The sequence below is a fragment of the Pituophis catenifer genome, unplaced genomic scaffold (assembly GCF_029215685.1).
Source record: "Pituophis catenifer annectens isolate HBS135680 unplaced genomic scaffold, rPitCat1.0.hap2 SCAF_1, whole genome shotgun sequence".
NCBI lineage: Eukaryota > Metazoa > Chordata > Lepidosauria > Squamata > Colubridae > Pituophis > Pituophis catenifer.
The window spans coordinates 332,253,635-332,270,612 of NW_027256881.1; the positions used below are offsets into that span (position 1 = coordinate 332,253,635).

At 40.3% G+C, this 16,978-nt stretch overlaps 1 protein-coding gene across 1 annotated transcript in view; it reads left to right on the top strand.

The window, feature by feature from the left end:
* The first annotated feature begins 4,176 nt into the window (after positions 1-4,176).
* PGPEP1 (pyroglutamyl-peptidase I) overlaps positions 4,177-16,978 on the top strand; it is a 32,569-nt gene continuing 19,767 nt past the window's right edge. The window contains exons 1-2 of the mRNA XM_070931756.1: positions 4,177-4,254; positions 10,346-10,398. Coding sequence (XP_070787857.1) covers positions 4,221-4,254; positions 10,346-10,398 — 87 coding nt within the window. The 5' untranslated portion in view covers positions 4,177-4,220. The remainder of the gene's footprint in view (positions 4,255-10,345; positions 10,399-16,978) is intronic.

Genomic DNA, 16,978 nt, shown 5'->3' on the forward strand with positions numbered 1-16,978 from the left:
GTAATTCTATACCTTGTAGGATTTATAACATTACTTTGTAAGAATCCTACAGGTGAATACTTCAGAGTTTTGCAACCCCTTTTCCGTGACAAAAGAAAATAGTTACAGATTTGCTATGATGTCACTCAACATAATCTAGCATAATAAATATAGCAATAATTTAGCAAATGATACATACAGTACTAAAATTGAAATTGAAAGAATTTATCCAAAATAACAACCATGCATTGTGCTGCTGTGGATCAGTGATATAGCATTTCTAATTGATGTCTTAACATTTCACTATATAATAAATATAATATAATATAGTATAGTATAATATAAACATTTTATTATATTATATTATATTATATTAATTATATTATTATATCAGTGAATTCCAGCAGGTTCTGACAGGTTCCGGAGAACCGGTAGCGGAAATTTTGAGCACTTTGGAGAACCCAGATTGTGGGGGCAATAAGCTGACTTTGTATAAATATACAAAAGTATGAAGGCTATTACTTAACCCATTGTAAGCCGCCCTGAGTCTCTGGAGAAGGACGGCATATACATCAAATCAAAAACAAACAAACAAAAAAAACCTGGCAAATGCCACCTCTGGCTGGGAATGGGGTGGGAATGGAGATTTTGCAGGATCCTTTCCCTGGAATGGGTTGGGAATGGAAATTTTGCAGGATCCTTTCCTTGCCACGCCCACCAAGCCATGCCCACCAAACCATACCACGCCCAACAAGCCACGCCCACAGAACCAGTAGCAAAAAAATTTGGATTTCACCACTGATATATATAATATATAATATATCTCAAGACTTAAAATGGACACCTAACATCAAAAACGTCATCAAAAAAGCACAACAAAGAATGTTCTTTCTGCGCCAACTCGGAAAGCTCAAACTGCCCAAAGAGCTGCTGATTCAGTTCTACAGAGGAATTATTGAGTCTGTCATCTGCACCTCCATAACTGTCTGGTTTGGCTCTGCAACCAAACAAGACAAACACAGACTTCAACGGATAATCAGAACTGCAGAAAAAACAATTGCTACCAACCTGCCTTCCATTGAGGATCTGTATACTGCACGAGTCAAAAAGAGCAGAGGTGGGTTGCAGCAGGTTCTGACCAGTTCTGGAGAACCAGTAGCAAAAAATTTTGAGTAGTTCGGAGAACTGGTAGTAAAAATTCTGACTGGCCCTGACCCCATCTATTCTCTGCCTCCCAAGTCCCAGCTGATCAGGAGGAAATGGGGATTTTGCAGCATCCTTTCCCTGGAGTAGGTGGAAATAGAGATTTTACAGTATCCTTCCCTGCCATGCCCACCAAGCCATGTCACGCCCACCAAGCCACACCCACAGGACCGGTAGTAAAAAAATTTGAAACCCACCACTGAAAAAGAGGGCTGTGAAAATATCTACAGACCCCTCACATCCTTCACATAAACTTCTATCCTCAAAACAACGCTATAGGGCACTGCACACCAGAACAACTAGACACAAGGACAGGTTTTTCCCGAATGCCATCACTCTGCTTAACAACTAATTCCCACAACATTGTCAAATAAGTTACTAAGACTGTATTAATATTATTCTCTTCATTACTAGTATCTATCTCTTCCCACTTGCTACTATAACCATTTTGCTTGTATCTTTCAATTTATATTGTTTTTATTTGTTTCCTAGTACGATTTGATAGCTCATTAGTAACCTTGACTATCACTAAGTGTTGTATCTTTTTATTCTCGATGAATGTATTTTATTTTCCTTATGTACACTGAGAGCATATGCACCAAAGACAAATTCCTTTTGTGTCCAATCACACTTGGCCAGTAAAGAGTTCTATAACTTTGATACAACTTGATACAATTGATAAATTGAACTTTATCTCTTAATATGGTGCATATAATATCAATGCTCTTTATGATATTATTCTCCACGAATGCATCAAATCCCCTGTTTAAAGGCTATTGGGTTATCTATTCAGTCCAATGCCATGAAAAGAAGAATGTCAGACTGCAAAAAAGGTAACAGAAATGTAATTCTTAGATTTATGTATATTTAGACAGTTGCACAAGTCTGTCAACTTTGGTTTATTCATAGAAATGAAAAGGGTCACTGAAGCTAACTTTTAGTTCACTGCAGGAATCCAAAGGAAAGAATCCTTGACAGATGGCAGTCCAGCTGCTGCTTGAAAAAAATTCAGTGAAGATACTTCAGTGAAACACTCTTTGTCTTGGTAATTGATTCTCCTCTCAACTGCATTCTCTATTAGGATATTTTTTCCCAATAATACCATTCAACCAAGAGCCATTTTGGTGTAAAATGGTCAAGCACAAGGGCACACCAGACAATGTTTTTTCAACCTTGGTAGCTTTAACATGTGTGGACTTCCAACTCCCAGAATTTCTCAGTCAGCATGAGAGTTGAAGTCCACACATCTTAAAGTTGCCAAAGCAGAATAACACTGCTGTAGATTCATTTTAAGCAGAAAGCCATTTGTGGACTTAGGGCCAGTCACTCTCAGGAAAAAAAGCAATGGCAAAACAAGTCCAAACATATTGCCACAGCTAGTCCCAGCAGTCAACAGGAGTCAAGACTGACTCAAAGATACACACATAAACAGTACCCATTCCACTGAAAAGTGTTTTAATGTAAATTTAAAAGCACTTTTCTCTATGTAACACCAATGTACAATTAGATTCCATCTCGGTCAACTTTTCAAAAAACTAAAAGCCAACCATACATATGGCTTATTGTTTTGCGTGAGCTGAATCTCAGTGTTTAGTGGGAAATTATTTCATAATGGGTAGGTGAAAACATTAACAGGTATTTTAACAAAGAAAACAACTTCTGTAACTCTATTTAGAAATTGCCGATCTTTACAACCCTGATTTAAGTCATGTTGCAAAAAGCTGTATTATCTCTACTACAGCAAGTTAATGTTTCGTGAGAAGAACAAGGAATACAATATGATAAATATTCCATATCTTGCAGTGTAAGAAGAGCTGGATTCTAGTGCACTTTTCCTGGGTGAAAGGGCCCCATTGATTTATCTCAGCATAATCTATTAGGCAGGTTTGTTGTTCTGGAGAAAAATAAGAGGGGCTGCTAAGGCTACCTTACTGTCTTGAGCTCCTAAATGAAAGTTTGGAAATAAACACATTTTACACTTAGTGCAAACACCTGAGAAGATCTTTGTCAGAGGAAAAGGGTACATACTGTATACAGATTAAACATCCGGCAGTTTTTCCTGGAAAAAGTAGTCAAGCAGATCAATGGTATCTGGTAATTGTTTGCTTCAAAATCTTTTTCAGACCATACACTAATAGTAACAGGAATGCAACCTTTGTTCTTGCTATGATATTGGCTGGGTTTCATTACATAGTTTAGCTGACTCAGCTGCTTATAAAAAATTCTCTCTTATTACAAGTACTGTAACCAAGATTAAAGTACAGACAACTGTGACAAGTTTGATTTTTCCTAGGCTAGCTGAGTAATACACCACATACTTTGTGTGCAAAAGGTCTACCTTATAAAGCTTGGTGGGGCTTAGAAAATATTTATCCAAAGCTTTAGAGAGGTGCTGCCACTCTAAGGGTAACAATAATGAATAATTGGACTGGTATTTTAACTTGGTAAGAATATATATACAGCCTAGCCTGTAAAAAGACAACCAAGAACAATATGCTATTCATCTGGATTTTTGAAGCCTAGATCTGATAGTCCCTGGGTAAGGCATTCCCATACAATTATTTTGTATGTATTTCTTTATATGCAGCATATAATAACAGCAACAATACCCTTATAGAAATAAAAACGATATTAGACTAAAGGATTAATGGGAGAGAACTACAACTCCCAGGGGACTTTGGTATGGAAGTCATGGCTATTAATCAGTGCAGTTTAGCACGGACGATGTGCTGATGCTCTTCTGTCCTTCTGTACTGAAGGAGATTGGGAAAGAAGGGGCTTTGTGACTGCGCTATTAAAAAGCAAGGGTATAAGTATGGTGTGCCGCTCTAGCCTTGCGAACATGCTTCCTCTATGTTTTTCCTTCCCAGCGATGTGCCTCCGCCTCTTTCTGCCGCGAGTGGGTGGGGCCTGGGTGTGGTCACGCGATCTCCTCCAATGGGCGGGGTCTAGGCCCTGAGTGGGGCGGGTTTGCTGCTCACTCCTTCAGTCAGTCGCCTCAAGTTGGTCGGGCAGAAGAGAGCGAAAGAAGCAAAGCCATGGAGAAGACCCGGCGGCCCGTAGTGGTGACTGGTAAGGGCGGGCGGGGGGAGGACAACAGGAAGGGGGGGGCTATGAGGTGTGGGACCATTCCAAAGGGGGAGGGAAGTGGACGGTTTGAGGGTTGAGCTTCGTCTTCCCCCCGCATTAAGTAACCCCCCAAAATAGTTCCTCTTTTCTTTTGGTCCCAGCATGAACATAAAAACCTGACATTCCTTTTGCTGATTAGGGGAGATGTAAAATACGCCCCATCAAGTAATTTGTTCTTCCTTCATTATCCCTCAATAAAGTTTCTCTTTTAAGCATATAACAGAGTGGATCGTCCTTTTTTTTAAAAAAAAATAAACTCTTTGAGTCTGGTGTTTTCCACTTGAAGTATGTCTTTTCCCCCTTCCCTCCTGAATGTTGCGTTCTCCGGAGTATTGATATTCCGGATTAACTGGATCGAGCAATGCATAATCCTCCTTTAAAACGGTCCCGTTTGATTTATCTGCGAATGTATCCCACCCATGACTTGCTCCCCGTGTTCCTCTTTCAGTGCCTGTCTCTCCCGTAAATCTTTTATTCTCTCTTTATTTTCCTTAGCCTTGCTAACTCGCCTCTTGTAATAATGCCCCCAGAGGCTGTTGCCAACTAGTGGGAAGCTTTTTGTCATGTTTGTTTATACTTTCCTGATTCATAATTCTTCATCTGTTTTCTACAAAAACTTGGGTTTATTGGAAATGAATGTTTTGGGGGTGGATGAGCAAGGAGGCTCCTTAGCAGTGGTTGGTGAAGGGAGAGGAGAGAAGGAGGAGTAGAAGGGATCCCTCTCTGTGTAAGCTACACATAAAATGTGTGAGGATATTTTGGTGCTAGTTCTTCATTGCACAACCTCGGGTGTGACTTCTTTAGAAGAAGGTTAGGGGTTATTCTGATATAGAAATAGAAAGTGTGTTGTTGCCAGCATTTCAAGGTGGTGCTACTTGTTGGTAATATGGTAGATATTGGTTTTTTAAAAAATTTTCCCTGTTTTAAGGGGAAAATACCTTATTGTTTTCCTGGGAGAAAAATCCCATGAAATGTGTTTTCTCTGTGTGGACATTTGTCTGTGGGATCTGCAAATTGGTTTTGTGTGACAGCTTTTTTTCCCCTCCTACCCCTCTCTGCTGTTGGATACCTTCCTTCTGTTCCCAAAAGACAAGTCTGATGGCAGCTGGTAAATCTGAAGTCATTCAAGAGGTCTTGAAGTCACATTCCCCCCCCCCTCCGCCCCCGTGTGATTCCCTCTGGGGTCCTGAGCTCCTAAATCAGTGTAGCCCCCAAACCACACCCTGGTAACAGTAGGATTGCTTTCAAAGGAAGAGTAACTGCTTGAAGCTCGCTCAGAGCCCTGCAGTGGTTATTTGAAACAGCAAGTTGGGCTGGAGAGGAGGGGCGGCATGAAGTTGCGGGAAGGAGAGGCCCATCTCTGAAAGGTTTGCGGGGCACAAAAGGGGGTTGCTGTTAGTGGTGAGGCTAACATAAGAACAGTCTTTTGACTGGGGGACTGATGGACGCAGCTCCACCTGCCTTGCCCCATCAGTGGCTGGAGTTGTGGCAGTAGGGAGGCGCCCTTGAGATTTACTGATACAGCCTTAATTGGAGCTGAAAGAGTCCAGTGAACTCTTGGCGGGTGCCAGGCGATGATGTCCCCTTGCAGAAGCCGAAATGGGAGCTTTCTGGTAAGCTACAGTTCATGCTCCGTGGCTTGAAGTAGCCGCACACCTGTGGAATATACAAAGTAATTTCTTTCAGACCCATTGCGTCCTTGTCAGGATAAAATCTTCAAATAGTCTGACTGGTACCTATATCATTGGCATGCTCCGATGCACCAGCTCATGCCAAGTACCCTGAATAACATGTGCGTGTCTGTGTAGCTCCTTTCAGGATCAAGCTAATCCCATAAAAATCTGGCAGCTGGGAGCAGCTGGTTTCCTGCTAATTAGCCTTGGCAGCTTCTAGTGAGAGGGTGCCCAAAGGGATTCCAAAATACTCTATTGAATTCTTATCTGATGGCAACAGCCTTGGTTAAGCAAGAAAGAAGGGAGCACAAAGGAGCCTTCTGCCTGGGGGTGAGGGGAGGGGGGCTTCTCTTCATTTCTTGGTGCCTTGGCTATGTAGCCGGCACCTGTAGAATGTCCAGTCCCCTGGAATTACAGATAACCTTTACAACTTTATATTTTCAAAAAGAGGAAAGATTCTTGGAACATACCTTTTTAGAGAATTAAAAACTTTGGTATCAGAACAGATGTACCTAGTTCGCCATTAATTGGTTTTCTCTGGTGAGTACAATCAGGCGCAGAAACCTTGGTGAAAAACCTTATTTTTCTTCCTGACAACAAAGAATATAGAGAACTATATATAGTGGGGCATGCTGGCAAAATACTGCCTTTTGGAGAATGTCTTTGAGGGATTGGCATATATTGACGGATGTGACTGGGTCAAATGATAAGTCTGATTGAGTTCACATGTTGCACTAAATGGAATTAGTTTAACCATGGTATAATCAATGAACCACAATAGGTTTAATTTACACCACATGTTGAGCCATAAATAGTGCTTTACAAAAATGCAGCGGCTGTGTTCACACGACGGCAGCAAAATGATTCAAACCACATTGCAGTACAATACATGCAAAACCCCTTTTCTCGAAACGTGTCTTGCTTTTGTCTTGAAATCTAATGTTAGGAATCTTGTTTTTAATCATTCGGTATCTCTTTGCTCTAAAATTAAATACAATCCAGATCAATTGCTTCAGGAATTATACATGCTAGTTTCCATATATCATTGGGACATGAAGAACTTACTGATTTTTTTGGGGGGTTACCTGTAATAGTTTGTAATGATACAAACAACTATTTGGAAATAAGGCTTTGTGTCTTACTTGAATACTTATACCTGACTTAGAAACCCTGTTCAGCTATGATGGGTAAAAATGCTGCTGTAGGCAATCAAGAGTCTTGCGTGGTAAAGTTAGGAAAAGTTTTAAAAAAATATTTAGGCCTTTTTGAATGCCTGTACATTATTTTCTAGTAGTTTCTTTTTTTCCTTGGTTCTTCCATTTGGTGCTCTAGGATAGGGGTCTCCAACCTTGACAACTTTAAGACTTGTGGACTTCAACTCCCAGAATTCCTCAGCCAGCAAAGCTAGATTTAAGCAAAGCTGGCTAAGGAATTCTGGGAGTTGAAGTCCACAGGTCTTACAGTTGCCAAGGTTGGAGACCCCTGCTCTAGGAGCAATGAAGCAGCTATTCAAGCATAATACATGTAGTCCTCAACTTATAACCACAATTGCTACCAAAATTTCTGTTGCTGAGCAAGACAGTTGCTCAGTGAGTTGTGTCCCATTTTACAACCATTTGCCACAGTTAATCAGTGAATCATTGCAGTTGTTAAGTAAATCTGTCTCCCCCCCCATTGACTCTGCTTGTCAGAAGCTGTCTGGGAAGATGACAGATGGTGATCACATGACCTTGGGTCAATGCAACTGTCATAAATACATGCCAGTTGCTAAGCACCAGAATTTTGATCACATGACCAATGGGGATGCTGCAGCACTCATAAGTTTGAAAACTGGTCCTAAAGTCGCAAGTTTGAACAGTGACTAAATGAATGGTTGTACGTCGAGGATCGCCTCGTTGGCAAAGAGTGGCATCTCACATGTCTCGAACATTTTTACCTTTACTCAAGGCAGAACATCTACAAATTCCAGTTATGGCTTGCCAGTTAACAAAGTTATTCATTAAAAAGCCAAAGCATGCCATTCTTGCTTTGAGTTTCAGATACTGTATATGTTCTTTTGGAAATCTGCTTGTCCTCAAAAAAGTGCTTAGTGTGTAAAACCCGATATGGAAGACTTCACACCAAATAGATTTAAGGAAAGATTTTGTTTTCTTTGACAAACTGCTGAGCAACAAATTCTCTGGAAAGTTAGAAATAGTTAATACAGAAGGGCACCCTAGAGATATAAACTAGGTTTATATGCAGTGTTCACTAACCATTATTTACTGAATTAACTAAAACACAAGCCCTGTCTTATAAACTATGATGACAAAGTGAATTATGGCTTAGTGCAACGGAAACTTTGTCACTCTGTATCTCAGTTTTACATAGTTTGAAAAGCTTTGAAGTGGAAATAGACCTTGTAAATTCTGCCACTCTCTTGGGCTAGGAGTGTGTTTGATCTAATTTTATTTATATTTATTAAATTTATATTCCACCCATCTCACTGTCCAAGGCAGAAGGACAATGGGGAGATCAAAGCAAAAAAGATGGGAAGGCAAGGAATGTGAGGAAGAGAATTCACCTATGATATATATGTGCAATACTTTGGAATAAAATCCCATGGAGATTAATATATTTACTTCTCAGTAAGCATTCATAAGAGTGTGCAGAATGAATAACTGATCCAGCACAATATCAAGATATAATTTATGCTTATGTTATGCATAATTTATGCTGAGGACAATACATTCATTTTAATGTTATATTGCTCTTCCTCCTGAAGATGTACAATATAAAGAAGTGCAATATAAAACAATGCTGTATATTTGACTTTAAAAAACCACAACATTTTTTAAAAAAGATAATGGACTCTTTGGGTTGTGGAAGAAGAAAAAAAAAACTAATTTGGATCTTTGTGGGGGGGGAAATGTAATAAACATTCAAAAATATTTTTCAATCCATATCAGGTGACTCTAAACCATGATGTATAAGGAGCTGTGTGAGATCACAGCAAACTGTTAATCTAATAAAGGAGAATATTTTAGTCCAGGGTTGGAATGAGAACTGATAACGTTACCTAGGCTGGGTAATGAAAAGTTTGCAAGAAAACAACCAAGTTCAGAGAGCATCAAAGACCCTGCAAACTACTGATCTTTTGGGGCCAAATCTGTATACACTGTCCGGTTAGCAGATCTCCGTGATTCAATTAGAGAAAAATCACTTTGTTCTCCTTGAGCTATGTAAAGACTTTTCCTTCTTGGAAGCATCAGGCATTGATGCTTATATACACTGCTCAAAAAAATAAAGGGAACACAAGCAGAAGACATCCGAGATCTGAATGAATGAAATAGCCTTATTAAATACTTTGTTCGTTACACACAGTAGTTTTATGTTCCCTTTAGTTGTTTGAGCAGTGTATAAACTACTGTATGTAAAGAACAAAGTGTTTAATAAGGCTATTTCATTCATTCAGATCTCGGATGTCTTCTGCTTGTGTTCCTTTTATTTTTTTTGAGCAGTATATTTCCTTATTTGTAGAAATTCCCAAGATAGTTAGACCTATGCCTCTTTTCTTAAGTTCCATTGAACAAAGTATCCATTATTTTCTAAGTATTGCAAGCATGCCCACTTGCCCAGGATCAGGGTTGAGTGTGGGTAAGTAGGTTTGAAGGACAGCACAGATCGTGTAAGTCTGGTCTTCTGACTAAATTGATTAACCAGGAAAAGACATCTGCCTGTGAAATTAATTGGGCTAATAAATAAGCCGCTGTGCATGTGCACCTGTATAATCTGAATTCCATCACGTTCGTGGCAAATCTCTGTAGCTGGTTCTAACTACGGTAACTTGCTATCACATTTCAAACAGAGTAATGGAGAAAAGATCTATTTCCTCCCCCCCCCGACTTTTAAAATGGGTGTCTTCATGGATCAGGTACCCTGTGCATGTCCCACCTAGTTCACCTATCATAGTAAGCTGTGATTTGCTTAATTATAATAAAATCCAATCGTGTATATGAATTTAGTGACCAGGTTCATACAACACAAGCCAAAAGCAAATTAACAATCCCTTGCACTAGTATAGTACATGAACTCAAAACAGTGAGAATTTCATGGTGGTGACGAAGATGCAGGAAACTCATCTTCAAATCCTTAGAGAAAGTTCATTAGGCGCATTTTCTTTTTAACCTCCTTTAAAGTATAGTTTGGAAGTAGGAAGAGAGAGCCAATCCTGGTGAGAGAAAGAATGTACAATGACTTACGATAATTATTTGCTGTATTTTGATGTACGTGATCTATAAAATGGCCAATTTAGACTGCTCGTTAGTGCCTAGAAACAAAATGCCATCATGGTAAAAAGAAATATTTTTCTATGATTTCAGGGTTCGGTCCATTTGGGGAGTATTCTGTCAATGCCAGCTGGATCGCAGTTCAGGTAAAAGATATATTTTCAAATGCTTCAATCATAATAGCATTACTTTTTAATCACTCATTTCTTTAAAAAAAAGTCCAATAACTATTTAAGCCGGATTCTAAGAAGTGATCCTTCTTGACTTTATTTTTTTTTACATAAAGTCAGCCTTAAAGTTGAATTTGATTAGTAGTGACTACATCCATTCAGTTTTAATGATAGAGTTATGGTAGTGTTTTGCCCTTGCCTCCTTTTGGCCTGTCTTCTTGGCTTCACAGTTTGGAGTTTTTTAGGAACTTGCTGACTTCTCTGGAGACTAATAATACTGTAACGATTTCTAGGCAAAAGAGGAATGTTTGTGTAATGATTATCTGCATAGATGAAGTTAAGATTCTTTCAGTTACTTAAAATAACCCCAACCAAATTATTAACTAAAACTCATCAGCTAAAACACTTCAATGAGCCAGCGATTCCAAAGGGATAAATCAGCATTTCCTGTTTAGATCATATTTGCTGATAGCATTTTTGAAAAGGCACGCCATCGTGTGTGTATGAGGCATTTTGAGGCAACGTCTCTGCTAAGTTAGTGTTAGTCCTGTGTTATTTAAAACTCCTGAAATCATTACAAAGGGCAAAAAAAAATCATTGACATACATTCAGCTGGGAAATGTTTTCTTTCCAATTTTTGTACATTTTCCTTGTAATATTCTATTCCTATTTGAGGAGGTCTAAAAAAATGGGAATGACTTTGCCTTGTGAGATGAGAGTGAATAAAGTCCAAGATGAAGATAATTACTTGGATTGTGCACTTTTTGCAAAATAATTTGGCCCTTGCAAGAGCGCATCATTTTTTGGCTGTTTGTGAAAGCAGCCCAACTTTTTTCAGGTTTCTATGTGAGCATGAAAACAGTGTGGCTGCATTAAAAAACATCAAGAAATCCACCCTTTCAGTAAGTCCCAAAATACTTCTTCCAAATTATTTTCAAAGTAAGCAAAGCATGAAAATTACTAGCAGACAGCTGCTGTCAGCTGTGAGAGTTTTCAAACTCGCCGCGTCACCTTGCTGTCATGTGACATTTGTGGAACTGGGGTAGGCATGGCCTGCGTGTGACACATCCGGCCCGCGGGCTGCCAGTTTGACACCCCTGATCAAGCGGGTCTTTTTTTCTCCCATATTTTTCACAGAGGAAACTTAAGACTCAGTGGTACAGGATCAGGACACCGATTTCACAACCAACCAATGTGGGGAGCCTTAACACTTTAATCTGTGAATGGCTGTTCACAACAGGAATGCCTATCCTTGAATTCAGGGGTGTCCACCTGATGTGGTCAAAAATAAATCAAGATAGCAATAACATTTAGACTTATATACCGCTTCATAGTGCTTTTTACAGCCCTTTCTAAGCAGTTTACTAGAGTCAGCATATTGCCCAACAATCTGGGTCCTCGTTTTACCCACCTCGGAAGGCTGGCAGGCTGAGTCAACCTTGAGCCGGTGAGATTTGAACTGCCGAATTGCAGCTAGCAGTCAACTGAAGTAACCTGCAGTATTGCACTCTAACCACTGCGCCACCTCAGCTCTTTAGCCGAGATGCAACCACAGTGGTGCAGTTGAAGTTCCACCTGTTTTTTTCTGTGCAGTGTGTAAAAACCAATAACTAAATCTCTGGAAAGTAAACTTAGCTTAGTCTAAACTTAATAGAACTTCCATAGAAACATTGGTTTGGAAGGACCCATATAGAAGCCTTCCGAATAAATGGGTGTTCGGCTTCTGCTTGAATATATCCAGTGAAGAGTAGATCTATTAGATCTCTGGGTAGTTGATTTAATTGTCAGGCTGCCTGTACTGTAGGGAATCTTTTTTTTTTTTACTAATATTCAAATGGAATTAGCCTTCCTGTGTCTTAAGTTCATGATTCTAGGTCCCGCACTCTGGACTGATAGCAAATGTATTGGACTTCTGGACTATGTTTTTGTTTCAGGTGCCTGAGAAATCCAGGTACTGGTAGATTCAGGGGCAGATTACCTGCTTTGGGGACCCAAAAGAGCTTTTTCAAAAGGCAACTGGACTTTGTTTCTTCCTTGAAGACTTCTCCAGGAAGCTTCCTCAGCTCTGAGCTGAAGCTGGATGACTGAGAATCTCCATCTGCTTTGGGGACTGTAGCAAGGAAGAACTTCATTTCCTGCTTTTGGGCTTCCAAGAGGCATCTGCCTTTTTAAAAAATACCTGTTCTTTACCCGTTCATCTTCCACCTCTTGTAAACCCTTCCCTTAGCATGCTGTCATCATTAAAGCAATTTTTGTGATGTTGCCCCCTCTCTTAGTTTTTGCTTGGAAAAAATGATGGTGGAACGTTTGCAGAGGCTAAAGCGTAGGCCAAGATGAATAAATCTTCTTACAGATCAATGCTGATAAAACCGACCAACTCGATGCATGAATATGTGGTTTTCTTTGTCTTTGTTACACAACTGTGTAACATCCACCTCTGCCAGACATCTGTTGCTTGTAGTGAAGATGACTTGTGCTCCTGACTGTATGTGTGTGTTGTGGGGAAGTGGAGGTGGTAAGGCTCAAAGTTCTTCTTTGGGGACACCTGGCTACTCAACTGGCCACATTTGAACATCTGGCACAGCCAGCTGTTAACAGTTGGCTATGAACTTTCCTGTAAAGTTGAAAGTGCCATTGATGTGAAACCGAATGATGTTGTTTTGTCAGGGTTACAAGGATCTGTTGAGAAAGTAGCTTCCCCAGGGGTTGCTCTGCGGGAAGACTGGGTACAGGAGCGTGACTTTGATTGAACAGCAATTTAAAAATTTGGGGCGGGTGGAGGAACATAGTTTTGCCGTGATCTGTCATAGAAAATTCTGCCTGAGTTCAGTGACCTCATCCATGCCTTTCAATTAGAGAACAGCCCAGTAAACATAATTAGAATCAGGATGGATAAAAATCAATGATTTTTTTAAAAAAAATAAAAAAAATCAGATTTTTTTTTTATTTAAATCGGATTTTTTTGATTTTTATCGAATTTATTTTAATAAAAAAACTTTTGGGGTAAAAATCTATCGTTAGATAGTTTTCTATTTAAGATACATAAATAATTTAGTTTATTCAGCATGAAATGGAGCTTAGTTATGTAGCATGAGGCTGTATATTCTGCAACACTGGGACTATCGGTGAGTCAACAGTGGGTCAAAGGAGTAGCAGAGATGACAGTTGCTCTTTAAAAATTATGATTTAAATCGAGTTGATTTAAATCAAGCCTTTTTACTAGTGATTTAAATCATGATTTAAATTGTGATTTAAATCAGCTCGATTTAAATCAAATCCACCCTGATTAGAATGCTAATGTCGGAAGCGTGAATTACAGGTAGCCCTCAACTTACGACCACAATTGAGCCCAAAATTTATGTTGTTAAGTGAGAAATTTGTTAAGTGAGTTTTGTCCCATTTTACGACTTTTCTCGCCCCATTTGCTAAGTGAATCACTGCAGTTCTTAAATTAGTAACAAGGCTTTTAAGTGAATCTGTTTTTTCCCCATTGACTTTGCCGGTTAGAAGGTCGCAACAGGGGATCACATGACTCCGGGAGACTGCAATCGTCATAAATGTGAGTCAGTTGTCAAGCATCCGAATGTCAAGCATTCGAAAGGCGGCATACAAGTTGAATGAATAAATAAATAAATAAATAAATAAATAAATAAATAATAAATCACATGACCATGGGGATGCTGCAACAGTCAGAATTGTAAAACATGGTCATCATTCACTTTTTTTCAATGCTGTTGTAACTCCTAATGGTCACTAAATGAACTGTTATAAGTCGAGGACTACCTGTACCTTGAAAGTACCATAGATATGTGCTGTCTTAATTGTCTTGGGGTGTCGGACTTCTTGTGCATTCATATATAATGTAGAAGATATCATGTGGACTGTCAATGCTGCCAGTCTAAGCTGTGCATGAATTGTTACCATAGCCTGAAGCTGGCCTTATGTTGAAGTTAAACAACTGAAGTTTAGGATCTAGCTAGGATCCCATTACTAGATTTGACCTGCAGTGTTGGCTCTCCAACAAGGGGGGGGGGGTTTAAGAAGAGATTGGACAACCACCTGTCTGAAATGGTATAGGGCAGTGATGGCTAACCTTTTTGCCATTGTGTGCCAAAAGCGGGGGGAGTATGGGGGGGCCGCCCGCGTGCATGCCCACACCCATAATTCTACGCACCCCACCCCTTGCGCATGAGTGCACGCTCCCCCCGCTTTTGGCACGCGATGGCATGGTGGGCCCGTTTTTTTGCTCTCCCCAGGCTCCAGAGACTTTCTAGGAGCCTGGGGAGGGCGAAAATGGCCTTCCCCACCCCCATGGAGGCCGTCCAGAGGCAGGAAATGGCCCGTTTGCCAACTTTCCGGCCTCTGGTGGGTCTCCAGGGGGGGTGGGGAAGGCCATTTTTGCCCTCCCCAGGCTCCTAGAAAGGCTTTGGAGCCTGGGGAAAGCAAAAAACGGGCCTTCTCCATCCTCCTGAGGCCCTCCGGAGGCTGGAAACAGCCTGTTTCCCTACTTCTGGTGGCCCAGAAGGCCCAAAAATCAGGTGGTGGGAGCTGAGCTTGCGTGCCCACCGATATGGCACTGAGTGCCACCTGTGGCACGCATGCCATAGGTTCGCCATCACGGGTATAGGGTTTCCTGCCTGAGCTGGGGGTTAGACTAGAAGACCTCCAAGGTCCCTTTCAACTCTGTTGTTCTGCTATTATTAATTTTGCGTAGGTCCTTCTTGGAAATGTCCCTCTTTCCCAATACACATTTCTTTCTTGGTGAATTGCGAGCGTCTTTCAAATTTACAACTACACCAAGTCGCCGCTATTCCAAGCTTTGTTTTAAAGTTTAAGATATTTTTTCTGAACACCCTCCGTCCCCTCCAACCCCCCCCCCCCCACCCATACACAAATTGTCACCTTGCTTTTACTTTTTCTTTTCTATCCTGGATGTAAATCCTGTTCTCTTCTTTCCCAGACTTGGTCTTCAAGAGGGGCAGGATGGGCGTTTGTGCCATGCATTTCCTCCTGAAATTCTCTTGCCGACATACATGATTATTATAATCCCTCAAATTCCCATGATCCTTACCATTAAAAATGTGTGTTTGACCCTCGACCAAAGGATGGACATCAAACCGTCTCGCTTGCCTTCAGTTTCCACTGCCTCCTCTCCTCCTAGCTTCTGAAATTCTCAGGAGGCATTTAAATCATTCACTCCAGTTTTTTTGCAAATAGAGCAGTAGAAGTAGGGCTTTATATGCAGCGGAGATCTCCCAGGGTTAGCATTCTGTGCCCGTAAGAATTAGGAATTCGTGTAGGGGGAGCTTTTTCCTTTCTTTTTTAGCTTGATATGGTGTGTTATCTTGTGCAACTGTGGAGCTAAATGTGATCCTCCCTGGAAATAACATTTCAAGCCTAACTCATCCAGTGACCTAAGAAGTATCTCCTCTCCTTCTTACCCCTGTCTGGTTGCCAGTTCCCTCCCCTTCTGAGTTTGGAGCTCTGGGAATACTCTCCTCAAATGCTTTTAAATTAACCCCCCCCTCCCCAACTCTAATCAATTGCTGCCAACTAATGGCCAGCCAGATGTCTGGCTTAAAGCTGTCTATGTTTGTGTCTCCTCCTTGGTGTTTTTTTCTTTTTTTTTAAGCAGCTAGTTGTGTTTGATACGGACCCGCACTGTCTCCAGGGTGGAGGTGAGCCTCAGTTAAGATAATCCTGGCTACCAGCGTGCATTGTGAAAGAGAAGAGTGTCCATTTAGTACCGTTACTTCGTGAACTGTCACACTGACTGGACCCACAAATTTGGAGCCCAAATTAGATGCCTTTTCTATTACTGTACAGCGCAAATGTGTGCTGAGTTGATTTTTAATTTTGTAAATTAAAGTCAATCTTTATTCTTCATATCCAGTTGTTTTGGGTTGGTTTACTTTTTTGTACGTGTGTAAGTCACACAACCCTGTTCTTACATATATTTCCTCGGCAAGTAATTTTTCAGGATTCAGTGCGGCCTGCTATCTAGGGAAGTTATATGTAAGATTGTTTGCCTTAGTTAATTGTAGGGGATTTTAAAAAGTGATTTGAATAGGTTTAAAATTTGCCCAAACTTGCATAAGTGTGCTGGTAATATAGATGTTATTCTTTGGAGCTCTTACTTAATTACTTAAGATGACATTTTTACCCCGGCAGGCATTTTTGTTGAAGAGTTCAGTGATTTTTCTTCTCCTGTTGACTAATCTGGGATGTATGATCAAATGCTTCCTTTTAAAATGATTTTTTTATCGTACGTGCATTTGTAATGGCGCATCGCTCTGAAAGTTTTGTTTATAAAGTACAGCGTAAAATAAATTTTGGAGTTTGGAGGATTCTTCCAGTGGAATCCCAGATCTAACTGTCTCTTAAGCCTTTGAATGAACTGAAGGTCACACAGTTCTTCTTGTTGCTGTATTTTGAAGGACACACAGTAGTAGAGTTAGGGAAGGTGCAGAAAATGAGCAATCAAACCAGGCAATTGATGTGTTGAAGGACAAGCTAGTGTGTGTGTGTGAAACTTTTCAGTTAAAAAAAATGAAAA